We start from the raw sequence: 24905 nt of genomic DNA, 5'->3' as shown, positions 1-24905 counted from the left end.
CCATCCACAGTACTTATCTCAGGGAGTAACTCTGCCTCCTCTCTTTGAAGGTTGTTACTCACCACATTAGTTTTGGAGCTCCTTTTTTGTCGTGTCCCCAGGAACTTGAGATCCATCCACTATCTTCTCTCTCATCTTCCTTTCTACTAGTTCTTTTCTGTACGCACATAAATATGCGATAAGCTTAAAGCTTACCCATCTTAAAGAAAATAACTCAGAAATATCTTTGGTCCTGTGTTCCTTTCTTGTAATTCCCATTGTATGGTCAGACTTTTTGGAAGAGTTGCCTAGGCCTCCTGCCTCACTTCCTTCTGGTTCACTCCTCATCCTAGATTCTGCCTCCTTCATTCTACTGATAAGACTCTTTTTAAAGTCATCTATACCTCTGCATGGCTAATTCTTTATAAAAAGAATTGGTTTATAAATTTAAAAATCTTTGTTTTACTGAACTATTCTGTAATATTTTATTCTTTTGACCATTTATTTCCTTTCTTTACCCTTGACTTTTGAGGAAAAGTATTCTCTTGGCTTTCTTTCTACTTTTCTAGCTGCTCTTTTTCACTCTTTTATGGATTCTTATTCCTTTGCCCTTTAAATGTTATTTTTTCTCAGGTACTGTAGGTTCTGCCAGAATTAGGGTTTCTTTTCCTTTCTGGACTAGACCATAGTTGGATTATTTTTAATGACAATATATTTCCTCTTATATTCCTTATTAAATACACAGCCCTCTAATGACACCTGCACCCCAATGTTCATAGCAGCACTATTTACAATAGCCAGGACATGGAAGCAGCCTAAATGTCCATCAACAGATGACTGGATAAAGAAGATGTGGTATATTTATACAATGGAATACTATTCAGCTGTAAAAACTGACAACATAATGCCATTTGCAGCAACATGGATGTTCCTGGAGAATGTCATTATAAGTGAAGTAAGCCAGAAAGAGAAAGATAAATACCATATGAGATCACTCATATGTGGAATCTAAAAACAAACAAAAACATAAATACAAAACAGAAACAGACTCATAGACATAGAATGCAGACTTGTGGTTGCCAAGGGGGCGGGAGGTGGGAAGGGAGGGACTGGAATTTCAAAATGTAGAATAGATAAAGAAGATTATACTGTATAGCATGGGGAAATGTATACAAGATCTGGTGGTAGCTCACAGCGAGAAAGAATGTGATAATGAATATATGTATGTTCATGTATAACTGAAAAATTGTGCTCTACACTGGAATTTGACACAACATTGTAAAATGACTATAACTCAATAAAAAAATGTTAAAAATAACACAGCCCCCTAAATATGGGTGATACCTGAAATTTCCTATGCCTGAAGACAGATACGTTAGATTTCCTGAGGGGACTTGAGCTGCAGAACTTTCAGCCTTGATTGGGCAAGACTGTTTTTATGTTAAAACAGAGAGAGGGCCTGGGCTTTATAAGTGTTTGTAGGCCTGAAGGAATTTCCATCAGATGTCTTTTATGTTCCCTGGGAAATGTCATGAGATCAGTTGAAATAGAGAGATTGGAAGGTAAAGGTTGGAGATTTGAGGAGCATGGAGAAAATCTGAAATAGCCATTGAAGAGCCAGAAGAGCAAGTTAACCACACAATCATGAGATTGCAGGTTTATGTTAAGGGAGTATTTATGGTTAATTAATGTGAATTTTAGTGGTTATTAATCTATCCATTTGCAGACATTTCTTTAATAACACTGGCTGTAGGCACATAGGGCACGCAGTCCGGTTCATGCAGGGCTGGTGTTTTGCCATATAGGTGAGTCCAAAAGAAAAGGAGAGTTTAGGATATTGGCAGGAGTGTTGTTGGAGACAATATAACCTCAACTGGATAAAGAGAAAAATGAAAAAAAAAAAAGAAAGTTGATGGATTGTGAGACAGTAATGGGAAAGTGAAGTGGAAGTACTGAAGAGATTAAAAAAACGGTGATATTGGGTGTATCAAGCAAGCTGGAAGGACAAAGGCCAGTGATGACAAGCATTAGGATGTAATCTTGGGAGTGGTTAGTTGAAGTGATCTAGAGATGAGAGTGGTCTAGAAATTGGAGGAGGGGAGCATGGTATCAGACAGGTCTTAATTCATGAATCCTTAAGTCTTCCAGAATGATGGCAAGTTTAGTATGGAGAAAGTAGTCTCTCTCTGGAGCCAGGATTCTAGATTGAGTGACCAGGCAATTGGTGGATGTCAGTGAAGAGTGAAGAGAATATGATGTAACAAAAAGGCATGAGCTTCAGAGGAGTAGGATTTTTTGTTTTTAAAGAGGGCAAGTTGTAATGATTTCAGAGTGGTAAATGGGGAACAAGGAGGAAAACAAGCCACTTTCCAATCTTGAGGCACTTAGGGTATTGGGGTATAAATAACCACTGCTTGAGGGGATTCAGTGTTAGGAAATAACTAGGTTTCATTTAAGGCGAGGTGGGAGAAACTGTTCTCTCACACAGACTTTCCACTGAAGCCCGTATTTTCTCCTTGTGATCTCCTGAACAGTCCTTCTGTCTTCCTGTCTTTTTCTCAGCCTTGTCCCCTACCCCACAATTAAAAACCTTACCGTCATTCAACATTTGATTCCTTGGAATGGAACAGGTATGTATTCGCCTCTGATTATACAAATGGGAGATTCTCTCTCTCTCTCTCTTGAATTAGAACTGTTGGCTGAAATAGAACTTATTGGGCATTTCACTTGTACTTAATTTGTTTTGTTTGTGATTATTGTGTCTTATCCCTTGCTTGATTGTAGCTCATTACATTATACTAAATGAATATTTGCTAAATCAATGAATAGAAAAAGTAAAATTTGAAAAGCCCTGTGTTCAGTAATTTCCCCATTCTTCTTCATGTTCAAAATTCACCAGTCAGGTAAGTCATAGAAGGAATGTGAGAAATAGGCCCTATATTACTTTTCAGCATTTGTATCTAAACATTTTCTGGGCTCAGTTATTAAATGACATTTAATAAAAGGGTTTTGTATGTATTTATTTCACATAAGGATTCATATTTAAAAGATTTGTTATAATAATGAGATTATTAACATGTACCTCAGTAACCATGTGTAACATGTTACAGTAACCAGTAACCAGTAATTTAAACCTCTGAGGTGCTTACAGTAATAATTTTCAATTCAAAGGTGAGTAAAGTAAGGTGGACAAGTAATTAGACAATAATTTACAGAACTGTGAATGATAAAGGCTTGTAATTGAGCTTGGAACGAAGGCAGTTTGACTCAGAGTCAGTGCCCTTAAATACTGTAATGACATTATGATCGACTATATTGCTTGGTATATGAAATTACCAGGGTGTTATTATAGCTCATGTTGGTTACTCAATTAATAATGGTTTTATTTTCAGACTTTCAGTATAGTAGAACTCAACAAGATATACGTGCTCCAGAACGGGTTCCCCATAAGAAGAAAGAGAAATCAAAGGAAAAGGATCAAACTCATGCTTGTCCAAAAGTTGGAAAAGAAAGGCTTGTGTCGTATGATAGAACAGGTATGTGTATCACTGACCCAGCTTGTTTAGAAGGCACCTCACTTTAAAAAATTATTCTGTGGTTTTGTGTGCTTATGTTGGACACTGATTTTAGAAGAAACAGTCTTACTGAATTTTATGTTTGGTTGCCTGTAGGATTGTTAAAACTTTAAAAATTGTTTTTGAAAACTTTGAAAATCATTAGATTAAAAAATTGACAGAGACTGTTCAATGACTACTTAATTGAGGAAAGTCCCTGAAGGTTATGATATAGAACTATAGATAAGATAAAGTAGTATGGTTTTGTTTTATTCTGTAAAACTTGATGATATCATCATATTTAATAATTTTATGTTTTTGTCTAACTTGGAGTTTAAACCCCCAAATGAAGAATTGATTAAAACATATTTTCTTCCACTAACATTTTCCAGTTTGTACTTTCTCTACTTGAAATTTTTATTTGTATTAATATTTTAAATTTTATAGGAAAAAACAAACTTTCCTATTTTTCACTGAGATACCATGGTCCAAGAAAAACTTACCATGAAACTATTGAAGCTTAAACTTCAGGGCCCCTGACTTATACAAACTTCATTAAAAAAAAAAACAAAAATGAAAACTCAAATTATGAATGCCTCAGACTGGAAAAAATGCACATGAATGTGGTGGTGTTCATGCCTTGTCTAATCCTCTCCCCTTGAGTATGGGCAGGACGTGTGACTGCTTCTACCCAATAGAATATGGAAAAGGTCATAGGCTGTCACTCCTGTGATTTTATCACATTATGTAACACTCTATCCTGCTAGCAGACTCCTTCGAGAGTCTTTCCTCTAGTGACTTTGAAGTAAGCTGCTATGACTTCTATAGCCACAAGAAGATGGTTGGAGAAGATATATGATATGATTTCAAATTCTTGAATTAATTGAGTCTTGGTTGTGACCTAACTTGTGATCTGTCCTGTTCCATGTACGCTAGAGAAAAATGTATATTTTGCTCCTTTTGGATAGAATGCTTTTTTTGCATCTATTAAGTCAACCTGATCTAATGTGTTATTTAAATCCAATGTTTTCTTACTGATTTTCTGTATAGAAGATGTATCTATCCATTGATGCAGGTGAGGTCCTTTACTATTACATATTGCTTTCAATTTTTCCCTTTAATTTTGTTAATATTTTCCGTACATACCTTTGTGCTCCTCTGTGCATATACATTTATAAATGTTATATCTTCTTGCTGAATTGACCCCTTTATCATTATCTAATGGCCTTTGTCTTTTATTACAGTCTCTGTTTTGAAGTCTGTTTTGTCTGATATAAGTACAGCTACTCCAGCTTTCTTTTCATTTCCATTTCCATGGAATGTCTTTTTTTCATCCTTCACTTTCAGTCTGTGTGTGTCCCTTCATCTGAAGTAAATCTCTAGTAGGCAGCATAGAGATGGGCTTTTTTCTTTTGAAATCTGTTCAGCCCCTCTATGTCTTTTATGGCAAATTTAGTCCATCTATATTTAAAGTAATTATTAATGATTGTGTACTTATTGCCATTTTGTAATTTTTTGGGGGGCAGTTTTTGTAGTTCCTCTCTGTTCCTTACTTCTTTTTCTCTCTTCCCTTGTATTTTGGTGGGGTTTTTTAGTGATATATTTAGAGTCCTTTCTCGTTTTTCTTTTGTATATTTACTATCAGTTTTTTCTTTGTGGTTACCATGAAGGTCATACATAATATCCTATGTAAGTAGTAGCCTGTTTTAAGTTGGTAGCAAATTAGATTTGAATTCCACATTTCAAAGCTTTATCTTTTACTATCTCCCATGTTTTATACTTTTGATGACACATTATGTCTTTTTCTTTTATGCATCCTTTAATTATCGTAATTTTAGTTAATTTTATTACTTTTGCTTTTTAACCTTCATGCTTGCTTCATAAGTGTTTGATCAACTACCTTTTTATATATTTACACCTTTGTGAGGTTTTTACTTTCATTTATTTTCTTATTATTTTTAGTGCCATTTCCTCTCAGCTTACAGAAGTCCCTTTAATATTTTGTATAGGGCTGGTTTAGTGGTGATGGTTTAGTTTTGCTTATCTGGGAAACTATTGATCTCTCCTTCACTTTTGAATGATAAGCTTCCTGGGTAGAGAATTCTTGACTGGAAGTTTTTTTTCTTTCAGCAGCTTCAATATGTCATGCCACTCCTTTTTGACCTATAAAGTTTCTGCTGAAAAATCTGCTGATAATCTTATGGGGTTTTCCATGTACATAACAAGTTGTTTTTCTCTTGTTGCTTTAGGATTCTCTATTTATCCCTAACTTTTACTGTTTTATTTATAATGTGTTTTGGTGTAGGTATCTTTGGGTTTTTATTATTTGGAACTCTATGGGCTCCCTAAAACCAGATGTCTGTTTTTTCCCCAGATTAGGGAAGTTTTTGGCTAGTATTTCTTCAAATAATTTTTCTGGCCCTTTCTCTCTTGTTTTTCTGGGATCCCTAAAATACAAATATTGTTCTACTTGATGTTGTTCTAAAGTTCCCTTAAGGTATCTTCACTTTTTAAGGCCTTTTTATTATTTTGCTACTGTGCCAGGATGGGTTCCATTGTTTTGTCTCCAGTTCACTGATTCATTCATATACCTTATCTGGGATGCTGCTGAATCCCTCTAACATATTTTTCAGTTCAGTTATAACTTCTCTTTGGTACTTTTAATATTTTCAGTCTTTTTATTGGGGTTCATACTGTGTTCATCCATTCTTTTCCTGAGTTTGGTGACTGTTTACAACCATTACTTTGAACATTTTCCCAGGTAGATTGCTTACCTCCAATTCATTTAGTTCTTTTTCTGAGGCTTTGTGTTGTTTGTTCAATTGGAATATATACTTCTGTCTCCTCATTTTTCCTAATTGTCTGTCTTCATTTCTATGTATTAGGTAAATTAGCTATCTCTTTCAGTCTTGAAGGAGCAGCCTTTTTAAGAGGATGTCCTGTGGGGCTGAGAGTCACAATACTGCCTAGCCACCAAAGTTAGGTGATCACTGTATGTTCTTTATGTGGACTATGTGTGCCCTCCTGATGTGATGGATCTTTGGCTACTGTGGGTTGCTGGTGGATTGGCTGGCTTACAGACTGCAGGGGCCTGACCACACTGCTGTAGGACACTGATGGGCAAGGCTGGTCCCCATACCAGCTGCAGGGCCTGGATGATGTTGTTGTGCAGCTTGGTGTATGGGGCTATCATTTGGCTGGGTGTGAGGTCCACCCATGTTGCAGGGTGGGCAGGACTCTAATTGGTCAAACCTATTGGCTCTAACAGGTTAGATGGAGAATTTCAAAACGGTGCCAACCAGCACCTGCATTAGCAAGGTAGCCTGAGATTACAAATATGGCTCCTTCCAGTGTCTCAGTTACAGGGGAGTATCCCAACTGGTTCCTGCCTCTCCAGCAGATGCTTCAGTATTAGTAAGTGTGTCCCCTTCATGTGCTTTTCATCCTAGTGTTTTTGCACTGGTTTTCAAGTTGGTTGAGTCTGCATTGCAAGCTTTTTAGGAGCAGGGTTTCCGTTTCCTGCAGTTTTGTAGTTTTCCTGGACGTATTCCTTGTTTTCAAAGGCAAGTGTTTTAGGGACTCATCTCTTCTGTGCAGGATCTAGGGGATGGGGTCCCTGATGTTGAGCTCAGATCCCTTCTCCTTAAGGAGAAGATCCATACCTTGTGATCACACCAGATTGTGGATCACCACAGCTGGGGTGTGGGTTTTCTGCCTCTCCATCATCTTGATGCTTGATACCTTTTACCCTTCATCATGGAAACTTTGTTCATCCAGTTTTCAGATCCCTTTCTGGGGGAATTATTCTATATGTAGTTTAGATTTGTTGTGTCTGTGGTAGGAAGTGAGTTTGGAATCTTCCTAAGTTGTCATCTTGAACCATTCCTACCCTTTGATTTCTTCTTCGACCATTGGTTATCTTGTAAAATGTTGCTTATTTCATAATTTTGAATTTTTTCAGTTTTCTGTAGTTGATTTCTTGTTTCACACCGTGTGGTTGGAAAAGATGCTTGATATGACTTTAATCTTCCTAAATTTGTTAAGTCTTGTTTTGTTGCCAAACATGTGATCTCTCCTGGATAATGTTTCATGTGCAATCGAAAAGAATGTGTATTCTGTTGTTTCAGGGTGGAATGTTCTGTATTTATCTATTGAGTTCATCCAGTGTAATGTGTCTTTAAAGGCCAATATTTCCTTGTTGATTTTCAGTCTTGATGATGTATCCATTGATGGAAGTCATACTAAAGACCACTAACTACTATTATTGTGCTGATGTCATCTCTCTCTTTAGCTCTGTTAATAGTTGCTTTGTATATCTAGGTGCTCCTATGTTGGATTCATAAATACTTACAAATGGTATATCCTCTTGCTCATTGGCCCTTTCATCATTATATAAATGCCCTTTGTCCTTTATTACTGTCTTTGTTTTAAAGTTCATTTTGTCTGATATGAGTATAGCTACCTCAGCTTCCTTTTTGTTTCCATTTGCATGGAGTATCTCTTTCTATACTATCAGTCTGTATGTCCTTTCTTCTGAAGTAAGTCTCTTGTAGGCAGCATATGGATGAGTCTTTGTTTGTTTGTTTTAATCCATTCAGCCACTTTGTATGTTTTGATTGGAGAATTTATCGATTTACATTTAAAGTAATATTGATAAGTATATACTTATTGCCATTTTATTCATTTTGTGGGGGCTGTTTTGTAGTTCCTCTCTGTTCCTTTATTCTTCTCTTGCTCTTTTCCTTTGTCGTTTGATGACTTTCTTCAGTGCTATGCTTAGATTCCTTTCTTTTATCTTCTGTATATCTACTGTAGGATTTTGCTTTGTGGTTACCATGAGGCTTGCATGTAATATTCTAAAGCTCTGCATTTTTACTCTACTCTCCACGTTTTGTTTTTGATCTCACATTTTACATCTTTTTATCTTATGTATCCCTTCACTAGTTATTGTTGTTACAGTTTTTTTTTTTTTACTATTTTTGTCTTTTAACCTTCATACTACTTTTATAAATGATTAATCCAGTACATTTACTATATATTTACCTTTCTGATGAGATTTATTCTTTTATATGTTTTCTTGTTGCTAATTAGCACCCTTCTTTTCAGCTTAAAAAAGTTCCTTCAATATTTCCTTTAGCGCCAGTTTAGTGATGATGAACTTTTTTAGCCTTTCCTATGTTTGGAAATGTTTGGAAAATTCTTTTAAGTTTTCTTCAATTCTAAATAATAGGGTGGATGGTATAGCTTAGTGGCAGCATGCACGCCTATCATGCACAAGGTCCTGGGTTCAATAAAAAAACAAGTAAGCCTAATCACCCCCCAAAAAATCCTAAAAAATAAAATAAAATAAATTTTGAATAATAACTGAGTAGAGTATTCTTGGTTGAAAGTATTTTCTTTCAGCATTTTGAATATATCATTCCATTCTCTTCTGGTCTGCAAAGTTTCTGCTGAAAAACCTATTCATAGTCCTTTGTACATAATAAATTGTTTTCTCCTGATGCTTTTAAGAGTCTTTCCTTGTCTTTATCATTTGATATTTTAATTACAATGTGTCTTGGTGTGGGACTCTTTGGGTTAATTTTGTTTGGAACCCTCTGGGCTTCCTGAATCTGGATATCTGTTTCCTTCCCCAGGTTAGGGAAGTTTTCAGCCATTATTTCTTCAGATTATTTTTCTGGGCTTTTCTATTTCTTTTCTCCTTCAAGGAGAAATATAATGCAAATACTAGTTTGCTTGATGTTGTCCCACAAGTCCCTTAAGCTATCTTCACTTTTAAAATTACTTTTTCTTTTGCTCTGATTGGGTGGGCTCCAGTAACTTTTCTTCCAGTAAGTTTGCTAATCCTTTCTTCTGCTTCATCTAGATTGTTGTTGTACCCCTATAGTGTATTTTTCAACTTAGTTATTATATTTTTCAGCTCTGTGACTTCATTTTGGTACTTTCTTATATCTTCTATCTCTTTGTTGAAGTTATCACCATGTTCATCCATTTTCTCGAATTTGGTGAGCATCTCTATGATCATTACTTTGAACTCTTTTCCAGGTAAATTATTTTATCTCAATTTTATTAAGAATTTTTCCTGAGATTTAATTTTATTCTTTTGTTTGGAACATTTTCCTCTATTTCCTCACTTTTCCTGACTTTCTGTGTTGGTTTCTATGCATTAGATGAAACAACCACCTCTCACGGTCTTGAAATAGTGGCCTCATGTAGGAAATAAAGCTTGTTGTTCAACCCTGCCTTAGCTTTTGGTTGTCTATTAAATCTCTGTAATTGTCCAAGCAGCCTATTTTGTTTTTAATAGTTCTAAGTGACTGAGGTGGTGCCAAGACCTGTCAGTCTAAAGGGAGGCATCTTAGTCAGAGCCTAGTTTTAGGCTGATTGAAAGCCAGACCCTCAGGCAGTGGTTCTTAAAGTATTCATATATATGAGGCCACAAGTGTATGTCCCATGGACTACCAGAGCCAGGTGATCTGGAATTGTCTCTGGGTGGTAGTCACAAAAATTGAGACTCCAGCAAGTCTATGAGCTCTCTCCTGGGAGATATCAGTGAGCTGTAGACACACTGAGTGCCTGGGTCTGTTGCCTCTTGATGTGCCCTGTAGGTGGTAGCTGTTTAAGAACTCTTTTTCTGTTGGTTACAGTTCTGTGGGACCCATGAGCATAAGATCTGATGGCCACCAGATCTAGGCCATGTAGAGGTGTCTCCTGCCAGCAGCTGCAAAAATCAGGGTGCCAGAGTATAATCTCCTGTCAGGGAGATACCAGTGAACTGGCACAAGGCAAAGAGAGAGAGCATTATGACTGTTTCTACCAGTCTCTGTTCCCAGAGAGCACTTTCTTAGTCCACTAGATATGTGTCAAACTGGAAGCCTGCTCCTTGGCAGGCAAATAGGCCTTTTTCACAGAAACACTGCAGGTGTGTTCCAGTCTGCTGTCTGTGCGATGCCCTAGGGGCAATAGCCAGCCAAGAACTGTCTCTGATTTTTACAGTTGCAAGGAACCAGGAACTCATACTCCCCTGGCCTCCAGAGACCGTGATCAAAAGGCATCCCCTGGGTGGTAGCTTTAAAAATCAGAGCACTAGGAACATGTAAAAGCTCCCTTCTGAGAGATACTGGTGCTCTGGAGTGTGGCAGAGGAATAGCGTGAAGATGGTGATCGCTGGCTATAGTGAGGCAAAGGAAGAGCCCCCAAATGGTGCCTGATGAGTAGGTGAAGGTAGAGGGAGAGTCGAAAGATGGTGTTCACCAGTCTCTGTCCCTGGAGAGTGTTCCAGCAGGCTCTCAGATGTGTGTGTTAAATTAGATACCTGCCCCTTAGGTCAACCCTTTAATATATACAAATGAACCTCTTTGACTTAAAGTCTGAGTATGATCAGCTGCCTCTGAGCTGGGCTCTGGTGTGGGTGAATCCAAGTGTACAAGCCCTTTAAGAGCTATTTCTCAGGCCACTGCAATCTTTTGGGTCTTATGGACCCAAAAGCTCCATTGGTTTTCAAAACTTGATGTTTTTAAGGCTCATCCCTTAGGTTCAGGCCTTAAAGTTAGGATGCCCAATGTGAGGTTCAAAACCTTTGCTTCTCAGGGAAAAGCTCTGGAATTTGAGTTCCCTCCTGTGGGTTGTGCGTTGCTGCACCAGAGGTGGGATTTATGGCAAGATTGTGTCTCAGCCTCTCCTACCCACTTCACTGTGGTTTTCTTCTTTGTGCAAGATGTAGTTGTTGCTCAGCCAGAGGAAATTTAAGAGAAAATTGTTCCCTATATATCAATAATTCAGAGGAAACTGCTCCATATGTAGAAGTGTCCATAAGAAGAGGTGAGTTCAGGATCTTCCTACATAGCCATCTTGAACCAGAACTCCCTATATTCTTGACTCAATGTAAGGTGAATATAGACCAGTCTCCTCAAATTTCTGAGATAAAGAATTAATGTCTTGGATTAGACCATACACCTAAGCATGCTAGAGAATTATATCACTCTCCAGTGTTAAGTATATAACATATTGTCTGTTTTTAGTAAATACCTATGATTTTTTCAGTTCTGAATCAATCTTTTTAGAAAAAAATTTTCCCCAGCTTTTTGAAAGATGTTCTTTAAATTGATTACATATTCTGAAAAATCATTATTTTTTTGTCCTAAATTGCTTCCATTTCCCAACAATCTGTCAAATCTATTAAATTTGCTTAATCATCATGAATAATGAATGTATTAATTTATACTTTTATAATATTGCATAAGAGGAATACCCTTACAAGCAGTTGATATTTTCCAGCTTTTAATTTTTTGCCAGTTGGGTGAGAATAGCTTTTTCATTGTCATTTTAATTTGCAGTTCCCTGATTATTAATAAAGTTGAACCTTTTTTTTATATGTTTACTGACTATTTGTGTTTTTCTTTAAATTGTTTGCTCATCTTTCTATCAAAATGTTTATTTCTTATTGATTGGAAAGAATTCTTTAAATATTTGGTATATTAATCTCTAAACTCTTATAGATTATCAACATTTTCTCCCAATATATTAATTATGTTTTAACTTTGTTTATGGAAGCTTTTCTTCTGTGTAAATTGCTGAGTTTGTGGAAGTAAAATTTATTATTGTTTTCTTTTTTATATGCTTTGATTATTTTTCAGAAAGTCTTTACTACCCCAGGTTTATAGACATACTCTCCCATATTTTCTTTTAATACTTCTGTAATTTGCTTTTGCACATTTATTTTTCTAATCTATCTATAATTTATGCTTGCCTACAACTGCATGTTTTTTCAAATGGTTAACCACTTTCCCATTATGATACAAACAGTTAATCATTCCTCCATTGATTTGAAATACCACCCTATTTACTTACTAGGTGATTTTTATAAATGGTCTTATCTCTAGGCTCTAATCTGTTCTACTGACCTGTTTTCTTTTGCCAACATCACACTACTTTGGTTTCTGTAGGTATAAGTTTTTACATCTGAGTATGTAATATTACATATCCTTTTGGTTAGACATACATAGTATGTGCTGTCTCCTTATACTAGTTTTTAGTACCTCCCCTTCTCTGTTTTACACCTAATGTTAGATATAAAATTAAGTATTTTAAATGTATTTTCATGTAAGCATCTGACAGGGCTCAGACTACAGTGAGATAAGTGAGATAGGTGCCTAGGGCACAAAATATAGAGGCACTTACTCTTAGTGCCATGCAGTGCCTTATCCTAGTCCTGACACTGTTTTATACAGTAGCTGAAGCCTCATTTAATTCTTAGTAAAGAAGTTGTTTTGATCAGCTGGTGTTTGTGATTTCTGGAGAACCAGGTATCTTGAACTACTTCTTAGCATTGTTAGTTTTGTCAGTATGGCTTTTAAGAGCTAACAGGATAACCCATAGAGCATGGTGAATAAAAGCCAAGAAAAAGAGAATGTTTTAAGGAGAGAATTATTAGTTGCTAAGAGATCAAGAAGGACTAGATCTGTTCCTGGTGTCTTCTCTTGCTAACTGCCTGTGTAATTGTGGAATTATGTCTTTTGCAATATCTTTCTTAAATGAAAAAATATTATGCCTTCTGTCCAGCTTCTGTTAAAGTTGATTTTAAGCTATATTTTATTTTCCAGTTATATAGTGTTTGAGTAAACTTGAAGTATAAGGTACCATTTATATTTTCTCTCTATGTATAAATATTTGGAATATTATACATTATCCTTAAATAATGCTCATATTTGCACTTACTCAATTTTTTTGACATTCTATACCAGAACCAAAGGATGATGATGTGATAACACATATTATTAGGCTAAGAGAAAAGTTTGGTTGGCAAACAGTATTACCACAGCACAATTTGGAATACAGATGTTTCAAAACTGCAGTTCAGAAGATAATTCTAAAGGTATTATTTGTTTTATTCAATTTTTAGTATAAAGTTAATATTCAAAACTGTACATTAATATTTGTTTCCTTTATTTTAGACATTGTATCAAAATCAGACATTATTATTACATTAATATCAAATAACAATCATTATTTTATGGTAAATGGTTATAAAAAGTGTTTGGCATAATTTCATTTCACTTATTTAAAGACTGAAGAACAAATCAGACATCTCCTTAAAGTTGGAATCTACACTTACGTTCCTGTTGCTTTGTTTGTGATTTAAGAGAAATCCTAATGTACTTTGCAACGTTTGATCCTTTTCACTTTCGTACTCCCTGGTACTGCTTTTCTAATCTCATTTCTGTTTTCTTATGTTTGTATTTTCTCCTTACCCATTATTGATTTTATCTTGTCCAAGGTCACATGACCAGAAGTAGAAACTGTGATAAGAACTAAGTCTGCCTTCTGTGGCCTCATTTATTATATAGTTGATCTAAGATGGAACAGGATCATCTCTTCCTACTTTCAGATCAGGGATTCTCAAAGTGCAGTCCTCAGGCAAGCAGCATTAGCAACACCTCGGAAAATATTAGAAATATATATTCTCATCTTTACCTCAGACTTTCTGAATCTGAAACTGTGGATAGAACTCAGCAATCTGTATTTTATTAAGCTCTCCAGGTGATTCTGATGCACAATTGAGAACCACTGTTATAGACTAGGGGTCAGCAAAATTGTTTTGGGAAGAGTCACTTAATAAATATTTTAAGCTTTGCAGGCTATATGATTTCTGTTACAGTTACTCATTTCTGTCATTGTAGTGCAAAAACAGGGATAGACAATGTGTAAACAAATGAGTGTGGCTGAATTCCAGTAAAACTATTTAAAAAATAGGCCTCTGGTCTTGGCCATGGTTTGTTAATCCCTTCTCTAGCCTGTTACTATGAGGATAAATGGACTTTTGATCATTATTCAGAGGCAACATTAATTTGAAGTACCTGCATGATGGAATCAGATTCACCTAGTTTTGAATCTCGTTTAAATGCTCACTCTGTTATTTTGGTCAAGTTCCTAACTTCTCTGAGCTTTAGTATCTTTGACCTTGAAATGGAGATAATAGTAAGTACTTGGAGTAAGTACTTAGAGATAATAGTACTTAGAGAGCTGTGAAAATTAAGTGAGATAATGCTTGTGGCATGGTGACTGGCATTGGTAGTTTAAAAAAAATAGCTATACATGAGCTTAATATCATAAGCCTTCTATGGACTCTTTAATAGGGTATGTTTCATTTGTATGTGAAGAAAGGATTGAGAATACTAGAAAAAACCCACTTGTTTTTAATTGAAAAAGAATAATTTAATTAGAACATTCTTGTGCTTCTATAATTAGGTTATTTAATTATATATATGATCCATTTAGAGTAATTGTGCCTACATTAAGTTTTTAGTGACCTCAACTTTTTGGAGACATAATTTAGAACAAAAATGGATCGAGTAGTCAAATAATTATAAGAAAGTTCACGAACTATGTAAGTCATCACTCAGAGCTTGTTTCATTTTATTTGCAGTTTTAAACTTGTTTTTTAAGGTTTCTAAGTGCACATTAGATCAGAAGTCAAAATAATAAAGTGTAAAACCAAGATAATTGAGAGGAAACAGTGTCTTTAAGAAAGAAAAAAAATTTTTTAAGTAAAACTAGATCCAAAATTTTAAATTACAGTAATTAGAAATTGTTCACTTACTCAATTCAACAGCTTCTGAAAGCATCACTGAATTGTTATAAAGAATACTAAATGCTTTCATAATAAAATTTAATTTTTCAGAAAAGGCTAAATTAACTTTCATGTAGAGTTTTCATCGACAGAGTTAGAAGTTTCAAAGCTAAAAGAAATAAACTTTATTTAAAACTTTTCTTAATGTGTAATGTCTGATTTCTGAGTAATGCCAGGTGAAGAAAGAAGAGGTGCTTAGTATATTGCAATAGCTCAGAACGTGGATTTAGACAGACTTGTATTCGTCCCTACTGTGCCACTTCCTGACTTTGTGACTGTTCTCAAATTACCTAACTTCTCAAAATATTAATTTCCGTATTGATTTAATGAGATTAAAAAGATCAAGCTTTCATCTCAAATTTAAGAGAATAACTCTGTAAAGATAACGTATGTGAAACATTTATGAGAAGGTATGTCATCAAGTTCTTTGGTTAATAAGCATATAGATCAGTTTTCATGAATGTTTTATCACCACATTATGTGTAAGAATGAAGAAAATTTAATACATTTACTCTAAGAGATTGATCTTGTTGAACTTTGATTAGACACAATTTGATGTTAGCTTCATTCAATAATATTCTTATTTTTAATCTATATTAAAATTGTTTCAATTTACTGAATAATCTGTTCAGCCATTTTACTACTTATTTGGTCAAGTTAATTAAAAAAACTTTTTCAACCCTAGGAACCTTTGAAAGATGATGGAGAATTTGTGTATTGCCTCCCTCGGAAAACTTCTGAAGTTCTTTATAATCCGTATGATCTTCAGGTAGTCTCTGCCCACAGAGCTAGACGTTGCAAAGAATTTTGGATTATTACTGCTTCATTTATCTCTAAGGTAATATTACAATGGACTTTTTCAACTTTTAGAATCATACTGGAAAAATTTTATTCACTTTATAATTTAATTGGATAAACTTATCTTTTTGGGTTTTAGGCAAACCTGGTTATTTGAGGAACAGTTTATGTTTAAGGACCTTTGGGAATAAAGTTTTTTAATAGGAACTTTTTTTCTTTTTTGTAGAATTTTAGGTTTGAGGATTCAATTTTAAGAAATTTTTTTCTCTCTCATATACTTTATTAATACTAAGTACAATTTTTTAAAGGAAGAACTAGAAAACATGTATTTGCTGGCATAATAAGAATTATAATAATAAAAGAAAAGATTATTTCCTCAGATTTGTCAGAAACTTCATTCCCAGATCTAGAAATCCCCCTGTTACACTTTCATATAGTACTTTGATAAGTGATGTCATAACTTATCACAAATTGTAATTATACAGTTACTTGTTTTGATCATTTGTTTAGTGTTTGTCTGCCTTCCTCTGCCATCCCAACCTCCCAATCTAATTCTAAGTATATATGGGCGGGGCTACATCAAAGTAAAGTAAACCCATATATGCAGATATGGAAATACCTCTAATATGCATTATCAACTGAAAATGGAAGGAAAAACTTCCATATAAATATAAATATGCACATAAATGCATATATGCTGATATAGGCAACTTTTTTTTATGGAAGAAATTTAAGAAAATATTACATTTGGATGGGGGAGAGGGACTCTTGGGAAGAGATGAAGGGCATGTTGTTTTTGAGTTTTAAAATAAGGTACCTGGGTAATGGAATTATTATCCACTTTGAAACTACTGCATCCCTGTAGTTAAAATTAAGTACTTGTATAAATATTACTTTTATAGAAAACGTGATAGTTATGAGACTCAAGAATGAATAGCTGTTTGTGAAAAGTATCTCAGTGTGAAGATGTTTCTGTTGCTCTCTCTATACTGGAGTATGAGAAATAGCTTCAGAAAATGGCAAGTGTAGAAGCAGTATGTGAAGGGAAATAAAGTTTGAGTGTAGATGAAGTAGCAGAGGTCAGATATAAAAAAGATTAATTATAAAGGAATCAATGTGCTGTACACCAGAAATTGACCCAACATTGTAAACTGACTATACTTCAATAAAAAAAAGGTAAATAGTTATGAGCCAAATACAGCTTTTCTTAATTTCTTGAAAATAATGCATGTTTTTTCAAGAAGTAAAGTCATGTTTTGTGCTTTTTATGTGCAGGTTATTAAAATAGGTGGTGTAGAAGAAATAGAACTTGTACCTTCTTTGGAATGGCTACTAGAAAGAAGATGTTATTATTTATTACAACAATTCAAGATATTTTCTAATTTTCGGTGAGATGAATGAAAATGAAACCAATTATTTGTAGTATGATCCTGGTGAAATTTCAATTGCCTGGATAACGTCTGGGTTCTACTACAGTAATGTTATATTCATGGGGAATTATAGAGGAAATGAGATCTTTCATAAAAAATTTTTAGATGAGGGAAGTGTACCCATTTAAGCATTAAAAGTCTTAATTTTAATCCTTTTGGAAGAGTATTGTAAGAAAAAGATTTTTAACACTCAAACAAACTTAAATTGACTCTAATTATCTTAACTTACCTTTTGTTTTTTATGCATTTATTCATTAAATGAATATGTAGTGAGAGTCTGTTAAGAACCAGGCATTATTCTAGATGCTGGGGATACTGTATTGAACAACCAATCATCCTGATCTCAAAAAGCTTAGAGTTTGGTGGGTGATAAATAATAATGAGAACACATGACTATGTAACATGTCTGGTGAAGATGAAATGTTATAAAGGAATATATAACAGATTTAGGGAGGTGGGGGCAGCTTGTTGATTTAAGGTCATCATTTTAAAATTTATCTAGTTATAAGTCACATTATATCACATCACATCACATCAGGATTCCTGAGACTGAGCAGAGCAGTACTATGTTCACAAAGTAGTCCCAGAATATTGTTCTTTCATTGTTTGTATCTAATTTTATAAATTTTTATTTCATGTCTAATGCCTGTCTTTTCTTGTGCCTGCTGCTATCTGCTGGGTCCCCGGAAAAGAGATAAATAATATTTTGAATAGTTACATTTAATATGGTAAATAGTTGAAATAATTAAGAACCTGAGGAAGAGAAGTGAATGAATTTTGTGACAAAAAAGTTACTCACTTACTGAACAAATAGTTATTGTATACCTGTTCTATTCCACTGTTACGGGCACTGGAGATACAACTGGGAAAAAATATACAAGATCTGTATTCCTATAGAACTTACGTTCTAATGGAGAGAGATAGATAATAAATAAGTAAATAAATAAGATAATTTCAGATAGTGATAAAGGCCAGAAATAATAAAACAGAGGGGTGTGTGTGTGTGTGTGTGTGTGTGTTGCTACTTTAGATAGGATGGCCAGAGATGTGTTTAAGCAGAGACCTAAATGATGAAGAGGACACATCCATGTGGGGTCTTGTGAGAGAAGAGTTCCAGACAGAGAATATAGTAAGTTCAAAAATTCTGAGGCAGGAACAAGGTTAATATGTATTCAGAGATTCAAACATAGAAATTATGTCATTGAAGCATTGAAGTGGTTGGTAGAAAATGAAGCTGGTTTTATTATTGTTTGGATCCTAAGTCACATGCAGTGTAGATGATTAACAATTCGAAGAACAATTCAAGAATATGTATGATGTTGCATCCTTGTAAATTAGACACTTCCAGTGAAGCTAGAAGTTTCTGATTCTGGGTTGTTAGTTTATGATATTATTCAAGGTATTACCCTCTATATGTATTTATTTTAACTGTTGAACTTTCCTCTGCTTAATGTTAAAATTTGCCTTGTTAAATTCACAAGTTAACTTTCCATATTAAGTTGTGAACTTTCCAGCTTGCTTCGAAATAAATCCTTAGGGTCTATTCTGCTCTGAATAACTTTCATTGATTAGACTTTTGAATTACTTGGAACTGGGACAAGAATCATCTTTTTATATGACATTTGGCCACAGTCAAAATGATTTATTTTCTTTATTCATGTTAAGAATAATGGAAGTTAAATTTTAGTCAACTTGTAGATTCATTTGACTTTTAAATTTGATTTTTAATATATTTTGTAAAAATTTTTAAATAACTAATACCGTAACAAGTTACATTTCAAATAGACAAGATAAATAAGTATTAATGACTTAAGCTGGTGATGCTGTATATACAGTACAGGGATGAGTTGAGTATCACTGTTAGTTTTTCACCTCATGAAAATTTTTGGCATATTAATTTCTGTGGTCTGGTGCAGATACTTATTACACCATTATTGGGTTCCCCTCTGATTCATCTGGGTTTCCAGGGATCTAAAAGATCCCTGAGGTAACATGACTGTGGATCCGGATTAAAGTGAGATAGGAACTTACTTGGAATGCTTCTTTGGAGCCTGATTTAAGGTCAAGTTAACTAGATTTGTCTGAGGCATTGCTGATTTCCAAGACCTTGAGTTGAGTGTACCTGTTTAAATGACATTACTAGATTCTTTTTGAACTGCTTGGATGGTTCTAGGGCTCCTTCAGTCTTCTTTGATTCAAAATCAGCTAATGATGTCACCAGGACTGGCTGGTTCTTTGGCCTCCTGAGCACTTCTATTCCTGCCATTTCCCCCTCCCCACTGGCTCTTAACTAGCTACATCAGGAATCTCACTTTGGCAAACAAGTATCATATATCAGTGTTTGTTTAAAAATGAATGTTTTCGTCAAGATAGAAAAGCTACTGAAGGAGAGATTGTGATAAGGCTCTAGACCTGTCCCACAAGTGCATAAAATAGGTGGCAATATTCATTTAGAGAAGTTAAGGGAGATCTGCAGAAACAGTTGAGTGTGTTTATTTCATGTGTGAAAATTAAGGATAATGAATAATCCCTGGAGAAACTTTTCAATTTCTTCCCGTGTAGGTTTTTTTACTTTTTGAAATTACAAATGCGTGTCTTTAAAATGGAAGTATTGAATAATATCAAAGTGACATACAGTATCTTAATTTTTTTAATTTTTAAAAATTTTTATATAATTTTTAAAGGTTACTTTCTATTTACAGTTATTACAATATGTTGACTATATTCATTCCTTGTGTCATAACCTATCTTACACACAGTAGTTTGTACCTCCTATGCCCTCACCCCTATATTTCCCCCTCCCCTGGTAAGCACTACTTTGTTCTCTGTATCTGTTTGAGTCTGCTTCTTTCTTGTTATATTCACTAGTTTGTTCTATTTTTTAGATTCCATATGTAAGTGGTATCATACAGTATTTGTCTTTAACTTTCTGACTTATTTCACTTAGACTAATACCCTTTAAGTCCATACATGTTGCCGAAAATGGCACAATTTTGTTCTTTTTATGGCTGAGTAGTATTCCATTGTGTATATATACCACCTCTTCTTTATCCATTCATCTGCTGACAGACACTTAGGTTGCTTCCATCCCTTGGTAATTGTACAATGCTGCTATGAACACTGGGGTACATGTATCTTTCTGAATTAGTGTTTTTGTTTTTGTTTGGATATATACCCAGGGGTGGAATTGTTGGGCATATGGTAATTCTATTTTTCGTTTTTTTGAAAAACCTCTATACTGTTTTCCACAGTGGCTGCACCAATTTATATTCCCACCAATACTGTACAAGGGTTTTCTTTTCTCCATATCCCAGCCAACATTTGTTATTTGTGTCCTTTTTTTGATGATAGCCATTCTAACAGGTATGAAGTGATATCTCATTGTGGTTTTAATTTGCATTTCCTTGATGATTAGCGATGTTGAGCATCTTGTCACATGTCTGTTGGCCATCTGTGGGTTCTGTTCGTCATGGGTTTTGGCCAGCAAAAATCCCACTGCAGAAGAATGAAATTACTCAAGACTTTATCAGGTGAAGAGAGTGAGAGGGAGCTGGAGACTGACTCCCCGAGCTCCTCCAAAGCTCTTGTATTTATTGAGAATAGTCAAACAAAGAATCAAAGTGAAATACATCATAGGAATAAAGGGCATGGTATACGCGCAGGGATGCAGGTCAGCAGTTTCAGTTCGTGAAAAACAAACATTATAATCTTAATTTATACTTAGAGAGAAGGTTACAATATTGATAGTACAAATGATTTTTTTAAGCCTCGATCATGAACAAGGTTACAGTGTTACAAATAATTGATAATGAAAACCCAGACCACCACAGAGTCTCTATACAATGATCAGAAATCATCTAAGCATGCAAAGCAGCCCAGCTGTTCCCAGCTAAGGACTAAGTCACAGTTTTCTGTGAGCAAGAGCAGCCTGCACTATCCACCTACGCCTGATAAGCGAAGTATGTCCTGCCGGTTAGGGCAAGGGACGAGTTACGGTTTTCCGTAAGCATAAGAAGCCCTGAATCTATGACCTTGAACTAAGCAAAGCAAGCAAAGCATGTCTGCTTTTTACGGCAAGGAGACAGTTGTAGCACTTTCCTGCTAGCAAAGCAGCTTCAAGGCAACTAAGCTAAATTCCATAGATAAGGTGGTGACTGGTATTCAGAGTTTAGTCTTTTATGCTTTTGGACATTTTGCTTTGAAGTAGCAGTATAATGACAGTTATAGAAAGCATTGGTTTTGATTATACATTTCTTACGTGTTTACATAAAGGTGAGAATATGATTTGGTGAAAGCAATTATTACAGTATCAAAGTTTGTTAACCCAAGTTTGTGCTCCCACAGCCATCTGCATTTCCTCTTTGGAAAAAAATGTCTGTTCAGGTCTTTTGCTCATTTTTGAATCAGGTTGTCTAATTTTTTGGTGTTGAGTTGTAGGGACTGCTTATATATGTTGGATATTAACTCCTTCCCAGTCATCATTTGCAAGTAAATTCTTCTATTCAGTAGGTTGTCTTTTTGTTTTGTTGGTGGTCTCCTTTGTGCAAAAGCTTTTAAGTTTAATTGGGTTGCATTTGTTTATTTTTGCTTTTATTTCCTTTATTTTAGGAGACAGATCCAAAAAAGTATTGCAGGGATTTATGTCAAAAAGTGTTTTGCCTATATTTTCCTCTAGGAGTTTTATGACATATGGTCTTACATTTAGGTCTTTAATCCATTTTGAGTTTATTTTTTTCTATGGTGCTAGAGAATGTTCTGATTTCATTCTTTTACATGTAGCTGTCTGGTTTTGCCAGCACCACTTATTGATGAGACTGTCTTTTCTCCATTGTGTATTCTTGCCTTCAGGTCATAGGTTAATTGACCATAAGTGTGTGGGTTTATTTCTGGGCTTTCTATTCTGTTCCATTGATCTATATGTCTGTTTTTGTGCCAGTACCATACTGTTTTGATGACTGTAGCTTTGTTGTATAATCTGAAGTCAAGGAGTGTTATTCCTCCAGCTGTGTTCTTGTTTCTCAAGACCGTTTTGGCTATTCAGGGTCTTGTGTTTCCATACAAAGTTTGAAATTATTTGTTCTACTTCTGTGAAAAATGCCATTGGTATTTTGGTAGGGATTTATTGTATCTGTAGATTGCCTTGGATAGTATGGTCATTTTAACAATACTGATTCTTCCAATCCAAGATCCAGGTATATATTTCCATCTATTTGTCTTGTCTTCTATTTCTTTCACCAGTGTATTATAGTTTTCCAAATATAGGTCTTTTACCTCCTTAGGTAGTTTTATATCTAGTTATTTTATTCTTTTTGATGAGATGATAAATGGGATTGTTTCTATAATTCCTCTTATAGTTTGTTGTTAGTGTATAGAAGTGCAGTGGATTTCTGTATATTAATTTTGTATCCTACAACTTTATCAAATTCATTGATGAGCTCTAGTAGTTTTCTCGTGGTGTCTAGGATTTTCTATATATAGTATCATGTCATCTGCAATCAGTGACAGTTTTACTTCTTTCCAATCTGTATTCCTTTTATTTGTTATTCTTGTCTGATTGCTGTGGTGGCTAGAACTCCCAAAACTGTGTTGAATAAAATTGGCGAGAGTAGGCATCATTGTCTTATTCCTGATCTTAGAGAAAATGCTTTCAGCTTTTCACCTTTGAATATGTTATGGTTTGTCATATATGACCTTTATTATGTTGAAGTATGTTCCCTCTATGCCCAATTTCTGGAGAGTTTTAATCATAAGTTGATGTTGGATTTTATCAGAAGCTTTTTCTGCATCTAATGAGATGATCATATGGTTTTTATTCTTCAGTTTGTTAATGTGGTATATTACATTTATTTACTTGTGGATATTGAAAAATCCTTGCATCTCTGGGAAAAAATTCTACTTTTTAATGTATTGTTGGATTCACTTTGCTAGTATTTTGTTGAGGACTTTTGTATCTATGTTCATCACTGATAATTGGCTTGTAATTCTCTTTTTTGTGTGGTATCATTGTCTGGTTTTGTTTTCAGGGTGATGGCTAGCTCAGGGAATGAGTTCAGAAGTGTTTCTTTGCAATTTTTTGGATAGTTTGAGAAGGACGAATGTTACCTCTTTTCTAAATGTTTGGTAGACTTCACCTGTGAAGACACCTGATCCTGGACTTTTGTCTGTTGGAAATTTTAAAATTACTGACTCAATTTCATTACTGGTAATTTGTTCACATTTTCTGTTTCTTCCTAGTTCAGACTTGGGAGTTTCTGTCTTTCTAAGAATTTGTCCATTTCTTCTAGGTTGTCAATTTTGTTGGCATATAGTTGTTCATAATAGTCTCTAAGTCTTTGTATTTCTGTGATATTGGTTGCAGTTTCTCCTTTTTTCATTTCTATTTTTATTGATTTGGTCCCCTTCCCCCCTTTTTTTTGATGAGTCTGACTAAATTTTTTTATGTTTTCAAAGAACCAGTTTTTAGTTTCATTGATCTTTTCTATTTGTTTAGTCTCTTTTTCATTTATTTCTGCTGTGACCTTTATGATTTCTTTCCTTCTAGTGACTTTGGGATTTTTTTCATTCTTCTTTCTCTGGTTGCTTTATGTGTAAGGTTAGGTTGCTTACTTGAGGTTTTCTTGTTCCCTAAGGTAGCTTGTATTGCTATAAACTTCCCTCTCAGAACTGCCTTTGCTGCTTCCCTTAGGTTTTGGATTATCATGTTTTTATTTTCATTTAGGTACTTTTTTGATCCATTGGTTGTTTAGTAGCATATTGTTTAGCCTCCATGTGTTTGTGTTTCTTGAAGTTTTTTTCTTGTTGATTTCTAGTCCCATAGCATTATGGTTGGAAAAGATGCTTGATATGATTCAATTTTCTTAAACTTACACCTTGTTTTGTGGCCTAGCATGTGATCTGTCATGGAGAATGTTCCATGTGCTCTTGAAAAGAATGTGTATTCTGCTGCTTTGGGATGGAATGCTCTCTATATATCAGTGAAGTCCATTTGGCCTAATATGTTATTTAAGGCCTGCATTTCCTTATTGATTTTCTGTCTAGATGATCTATTCATTGATGTAAGTGGAGGGTTAAAGTCCCCTAGTATTATTGCATTACTGTCAATTTCTCTTTTTATGTTAATATTTTTTGTTAATTTTTTCTGTTAATATTTGCCTTATATATTTAGGAATTCCTATGTTGGATACATATATATTTACAGTTGTTATATCTTCCTCTTGGATTGACCCCTTGATCATTATGCAGTGTCCTTCATTGTCTCTTATAACAGTCTTTATTTTAAAGTCTGTTTTGTCTGATACAAGTTTGGTGGCCATTCCAGCTTTCTTTTGATTTCCATTAGCATGAAATACCTTTTCTATCTCCTCACTTTCAGTCTGTATGGTCTCCAGATCTGAAGTGAGTCTCTTGTAGGCATCATATATACAGTTCTTTTTTTTCTTTTTTTTTTTTTTGTGGTATCCATTCAGGTACATTTTTTGGTTGGAGCATTTTGTTCATACATTATCCTAATTTTTT

The 24905-nt window shown here is 34.6% G+C and overlaps 1 protein-coding gene across 1 annotated transcript in view; it reads left to right on the top strand.

The window, feature by feature from the left end:
* DNAH14 (dynein axonemal heavy chain 14) overlaps positions 1–24905 on the top strand; it is a 274100-nt gene that overhangs the window by 15122 nt on the left and 234073 nt on the right. Inside the window, exons 4-7 of the mRNA XM_072948673.1 lie at positions 3388–3515; positions 13277–13407; positions 15848–16000; positions 17236–17348. Of these exons, the coding sequence (XP_072804774.1) occupies positions 3388–3515; positions 13277–13407; positions 15848–16000; positions 17236–17348 (525 nt within the window). The remainder of the gene's footprint in view (positions 1–3387; positions 3516–13276; positions 13408–15847; positions 16001–17235; positions 17349–24905) is intronic.

Source organism: Vicugna pacos, chromosome 23 (assembly GCF_048564905.1).
Source record: "Vicugna pacos chromosome 23, VicPac4, whole genome shotgun sequence".
Classification (NCBI taxonomy): Eukaryota; Metazoa; Chordata; class Mammalia; order Artiodactyla; family Camelidae; genus Vicugna; species Vicugna pacos.
The sequence above is the reverse complement of the archived record's forward strand: the minus strand, read 5'-3'. Positions and strand labels throughout refer to the sequence as shown.